The sequence below is a fragment of the Oncorhynchus gorbuscha genome, linkage group LG07 (genome assembly GCF_021184085.1).
Source record: "Oncorhynchus gorbuscha isolate QuinsamMale2020 ecotype Even-year linkage group LG07, OgorEven_v1.0, whole genome shotgun sequence".
Taxonomy (NCBI): Eukaryota; Metazoa; Chordata; class Actinopteri; order Salmoniformes; family Salmonidae; genus Oncorhynchus; species Oncorhynchus gorbuscha.
This window is the reverse complement of record NC_060179.1, coordinates 34,841,118-34,847,117: the sequence shown is the minus strand read 5'-3', so window position 1 is coordinate 34,847,117 and position 6,000 is coordinate 34,841,118. Positions and strand designations below refer to the sequence as shown.

Below are 6,000 nucleotides of genomic sequence, written 5' to 3'. Positions count from 1 at the left end.
AGGCGTGGACCCCGAACTTTTCTTGCTGTCTGTGATTGTCTTCTACCTACAGCACTAGACATTACAAAAATGACTTAATTAAGAAATTAGACAATCTTTTTTTTTTTAACTGTCTGTTCAAATCACCACTTCAATATGCAATGGTATTGTGCCGGTAAGAGTAGAATGTGTATAGTGTGTCTTGAACGCACCCAAGAGGAGGCAGCGCTATTCAATGCCTTCTGATAGGCTAGTGTAGGCCTAACACTCCAACACGGACATCGCTCTGAATAAAGACTCCAAAAACATGTCGAAGATACCAACACGCGTCAAGTGCGGTGCATTTGTTCGACTCTTGGCTAGCGGGATTCAGCCCTGTATGTTTCGACAACATCAAAGTATTCGCACTAATCTCAGGCGGCTGCTTTCCAACACACAGCCAGGTATTTGAGCTGAAGTGTCGTTTTCTTGTCCTACACTTGCCTACAAGTACGATAGCGAATTAATGTGTCATTAAACTTGTCGCCGATAGTATGCTGCTATTCAGCAATTATCAAATAGTTGGATATCCTTATCTAAGTAGGGTCTAAACACCATGAACAAATATTTGATATTGTGTAGTGGACAAATACTGGTAGACTTTTCACTCATCAACATGTTGATGACCTAGGCATATGCATGGTTTTAATCAACACGCGACGTTTCAACAACCTAGCGTTTCTATTGGACAGGTTTAGTAAATAGGGCGGGACCTACCCGAATCTGTCCAATGGAAAACTGTTTGGAGTACCCATTACACCCCATGCCAAGAAGGTTAGTTACCCATAAAACCGACCATGCGCAGCTATCGGGCAAAACCAATGTTGTTTTTAAACCCTGGATTGCTGATGCTATGTATTGTCCATTGAGAGGCTTTGAAGCCACTGGTCGGACATATTTGCCCACCCTAGTAGGCGCAGTCCTCCATAGGAATTAATTTAATTCTACAGTATTACTATTACATGTTTTAAGGACAAAATTATGTATTAAAGTATTTTGCAGTATTGGGGACAGTAACATTAGTACTCAAAAAAAAAAAAAGGAAAATCTTTTTATATATATATATTTGTATGTTTAGCTTACATATTGTAATTTAAAAGTATACACTAAGTCTGTAATATAAACGTGTCAAATTATTGTAGACATTAATAAATGCATTTCTATAGCTTCCCAAATCTTTTTTTCTTTTTACAATTGAGGAGAACCAAGATGGATGTGTGGTGGCTTCAATACAGAGCTCCCTGTCAGTCATTGAGTTTATAGACCCTACTCCTATGTCTATCTGCAGACCACGTTCCCACCACCATTGAGGCTGCTAGCAAGCTACAGTAGGACACTGCACACAGTGTCCTTCGCCCCAGCCCTCCGAGCACTGCTTTCTCACAGTTATTTTAATGGTGCTACACAGGGTTTTTGGTTGTAATTTCAGGAAATGTACCTAAAATATATATGGTGCAAACAGTGGAATGATAGTGTTTCACAGTATTACTTACCTGCCAGTGTTGTGGTTGGCTGTGATATTTGCCTAATGATTTCTCCCGCCGGAGCAGCATCTGTTGTCAAAACTGGGAAAGCTGTTCGGCCTTTCTCTGTGTTATCTAGTGTCTGGGCTGATGAGACAGTGGATTGTGCAGTCAGATGGAACAGAGTAAATATTAATTTTAACGTCATAGATTTAGCTGGTGATAACTTGTGGAATAGACACCGGCTGGAACCAATTAGGATTGGACCCACATGTTGTATAAATTTAAAACAAAAAAATTGTCAGTTTCTCCTTAGCTGTGTTTGAATACTCATACTAACAGTACTATTTGTGATGTAAATTGAGTATGTAGTATGCTTATTGGTCATAGTATGGATATAGTTAGTATTCCAAAAGTTCACAGATGTTGTACTACATTTGCCAAAATACGAAGCATTACAAGCAGTGGACACTACTTACGGGCTTTTAGGGCCCATAATGCAATTCTTCATCAAATGGGCGTGGCTTCAACATTTTCAAATTTGAGGAAAATATGCAGCTGAATTCCAACGAGAGCGGATACCAAGTCATTGCTTTAACTAATTATGACAAAATGTTAAGAAAATGTTGAGCAATGTAATAAAGTAATGACATTTCAAATAGGTTACGTTACACGTTATGTTGGCTGACAATTTGTTAGTTATGCTATCTTTATGAACCGCATAGCATATAATTACACCAGTATGTACCGGTATGTTAGCTAGCTACCTAATGTTAGTGGGCTACTATTACGTTGAACTTTGCAGTATATTAACTATAAGCAATCTAACTACTCAACTTTTATTGACTTGATTATTCACGTCATTCTTAGCTAAGTGGTATAGTTGTTGTGTGTTCTCAATGGACATTGTGCATTCGGGTGCGTTTGCAAAAATTTGCTCTGGCTATCTACTCTGATTTCAGAGCATTCTCGTCTGTGTGCCAAAGCGCAGAATAGCTGTTGAATTTACAAACACACGTTGGCAAAAAAGCGTAATTAAATTGTTGCCAGCAGCACAGTCACCAACGCTCTCTGCTAGGGCGAGTAAAATGGTCAGAGTGTGGTGTTCTGTTATGTGTCTGGAAGTAGCTAGCCAACTTTAGCCAATTAGCTTGGGTGCTTGACTGCCGTTGTGAGGGAGGTCAGAAGGCTCTGATCAACCCTACTCCTCGGCCAGAGCGGGCAGTGTGCGCCCTGAACAGGCTGAATTTATGAACACCCATGCACACTCTGGCACTCCAGATTGAAATTACGAACACACCTAAAGTCGTAAAATGTCTAGCTAGTAATTTCTTATGCTAACAAGCTAGCAAGAGGTTGCGTAGCAACAGCAGCAACTTCTGGTAGACAGGCGAAGCTCTAGTACGCTCAACTGAAAGGATGTCATTTGTTTGCAGTATACTAAAATGAACTCAGAATTTATTATTTACTTTTAGCCAAAAGAGAGACTGGCATGCATAGTATTGAATTTGATATGAACCCTGTGATAGTGAAGAGCAAGACAACTGCTCAAACGTCCTGTTTTGAATGGTAAATGCCTAAATAACTTAAATCAATTTGTATTTGTCGCATGCGCCAAATACAACCGGTGTAGACTTTACCGTGAAATGCATGCTTACGAGTAATTTCCAACGATTGTTTAACATGAGGAATAAAATACACAAGAAAGGAGCAATGGACTACCATACAGCCTAGTCCCGATTTATCCAACCATTTGGATCAGTTATGGGTCTATTAAGGTCCATAAAGGTACTTTAGCAGGCTACACATATGGTATATTTTGATCTGTCTCTCTCTCTCTCTCTCAAAATTCAAGGGCATTATTGGAATGGGAAACATATGTTAACATTGCCAAAGCAAGTGAAGTAGATAATAAACAAAAGTGAAATAAACATTAACAGTGAGCATTACACTAACAGAAGTTCCAAAAGAATAAAGACATTTCAAATGTCATATTATGTCTATATACAGTGTTGTAACGATGTGCAAATAGTTAAAGTACAAAAGGGAAAATAAACATGGGTTGTATTTACAATGGTGTTTGTTCATCACTGGTTGTCTTATGGCAACAGGTCACACATATTGCTGCTGTGATGGCACACTGGTATTTCACCCAGTAGATATGGGAGTTTATCAAAATTGGGTTTGTTTTCAAATTCTTTGTGGATCTGTGTAATCTGAGGGAAATGTGTATCTCTATGGTCATACATTTGGCAGGAGGTTAGGAAGTGCAGCTCAGTTTCCACCTCAGTTTGTGGGCAGTGTGCACATAGGCAGACCTGGCTCTCAAGAGAAGATAGGCTATGGTGGCCTTTCTCAATAGCAAGGCTATGCTCACTGAGTCTACGTAGTCAAATCTTTGGGTCAGTCACAGTGGTCAGGTATTCTGCCACTGTGTACTCTCTGTTTAGGGCCAAATAGCACTCTAGTTTGCTGTTTTTTTTGTTAATTCTTTCCAATGTGTGAAGCAATGATATTTTTGTCATGATTTGGTTGGGACTAATTGTGTTGTTGTCCTGGGGCTCTGTGGGGTCTGTTTGTGATTGTGAACAGCACCCCAGGACCAGCTTTCTTAAGGGACTCTTCTCCAGGTTCATCTCTCTGTAGGTGATGGCTTTGTTATGGAAGGTTTGGGAATTGCTTCCTTTTAGGAGGTTGTAGAACTTAACGTCTCTCACACTCCTCCAACATCCGATTTTTAATCCATACATTTTTTACAGCATTGAGGAACCATCTCCTTTAGACTCCAAAATGCTGACATTTTGAATCCCGACATAAGTCTCAGGCCTACCTTGATGTCCTTTATGCTAATCAAGGCATATAGCCCACCAACAGGCTCTATTGTTGCAAGTTATTATGCACCCGGTGCTGTACTAGTCTAACCACTCTATTTGTCTGACGCAGGAGAGAATGTTCGACCACTGGAGGGTGTTAAAGTCCTAGACCTCACAAGGTATATTCACATAGCCTACTCTTTTTAAATTTTTTAATAAAAAAAATAAAAAAAATGTTCTCATTCAATTATCCTATATAATCTATTGTTCTTCGCTTGTTATCCATCAGCCTTGAGGTTAGGGAGATGGGCCGGAAATTGGTTGTCGTTGTGTGTGTGTGTGTGTGCGTGCATGATCTATTTTCTTTTTTTCAGGGTCCTGGCTGGCCCATTTGCCACAATGATACTGGGAGACCTGGGTGCTGAGATTATCAAAGTCGAGAGACCAGGCAAGTGATGAGATACATTCTGTGTTACATTCTGTAAGGTTTTGGAAAAATATTGATTGTTGTCAGTGGAAAATGTAAACGTGCAGTTACGAAAGGTGCTCACTTTGACACTATCCCAGACTAGAGTATTTGTTGACGTTGTTCTGTTTTCAGTGACTCTGACAATCAGCAGCCACATGGTGTCACTGCTGTGTAAGACTAAAGTGAACATATTTCATGAAGTTTTGTGAATATTTTTAAGGCTCTGTTGGATCGCATCCTTCCTCAAAGTAATCACTGCTGTAACATCATTTGATAGGCGTAAGCAAGGCTTCCACGGCGTTGTTTTCACCAATCATGAGTAGCCCTTTAAACTAGCTCCACATAATAAAGCATTTATAACGGATTACTATATAGTTTTTAAGAATTTCTTAATAATTTCTCCCACATATGTAAATGTTGGTAACCTAGTTATTTACACATATATAACAACTTTTAAATGATTTAATAATGATTCATAACATGTTTAACAACAGTACACAGTTAGTCACTCACCCATCTAGAGAACTTGAAACAGACTAACCAGATCTTGTGTTTTGAAGTCGCCTAGGCTAGCTAGTGCTAGCCAACTTCTTTCACCAAGTAGCTTCAACCAGCTGTTGTGGAACCATGGCAAAGTCGGTTTGACATTAGATAGCCTATCTCTGGGGCTAGTACCGTCAATAAATTGCACTGTAAATGGGACAATATTTAAATATTTCATTTTTTTTGTGGCCTCATTAAATGCTTTCAATATTTGTATATGCATTTCTACAATTGATAGTTGTTTTGAGGTTTTTAAGGCATTAGATTTGTAGCTATTGAATGAAAAAAAAACATTTTATCCTCATGTAGATTGTGTAATTTGCCCCTTAGGGATATCGAATGTCCAACCAAATTGACTGTGGGCGTTACGATGGTGTCACATGCAGCTGCACTCCGAATGTATGATTACTTGGGTGCTGCCAGATGTTGGGTTCATTTTAATCCTTCCCACACGAAGAAAACTGTTACATTACCCTTCATTCTGTAACATACTATTTGTTTCCTATCTCACAAATCTCAGTTTTGGACGAGACTGACTTTATTGCCACAATTCTATTTCCACTTTGCAGTACATTTTGACAATAGAATAAATGTTTCTGACTCATATCGATGCCACATACAGTAGGCCATTTTAAAAATGAGAAGTTGCTTTGTATGGGCAGTCGTTCTAACATCCTGTGGTGTGTGCATATTA

General features: G+C 39.2%; 1 protein-coding gene across 4 annotated transcripts in view; it reads left to right on the top strand.

Moving 5' to 3' along the window:
• Window positions 1-230: 230 nt before the first annotated feature.
• sugct (succinyl-CoA:glutarate-CoA transferase) overlaps window positions 231-6,000 on the top strand; it is a 171,952-nt gene continuing 166,182 nt past the window's right edge. For 2 of the 4 annotated variants that reach the window (XM_046356280.1, XM_046356278.1), the window contains exons 1-3: window positions 232-422; window positions 4,425-4,473; window positions 4,669-4,742. In XM_046356280.1, coding sequence (XP_046212236.1) covers window positions 287-422; window positions 4,425-4,473; window positions 4,669-4,742 — 259 coding nt within the window. In that variant the 5' untranslated portion in view covers window positions 232-286. Of the gene's footprint in view, window positions 423-4,424; window positions 4,474-4,668; window positions 4,743-6,000 lie in introns of all 4 variants that reach the window. The other 2 variants (XM_046356279.1, XM_046356277.1) reach the window with 2 other exon arrangements.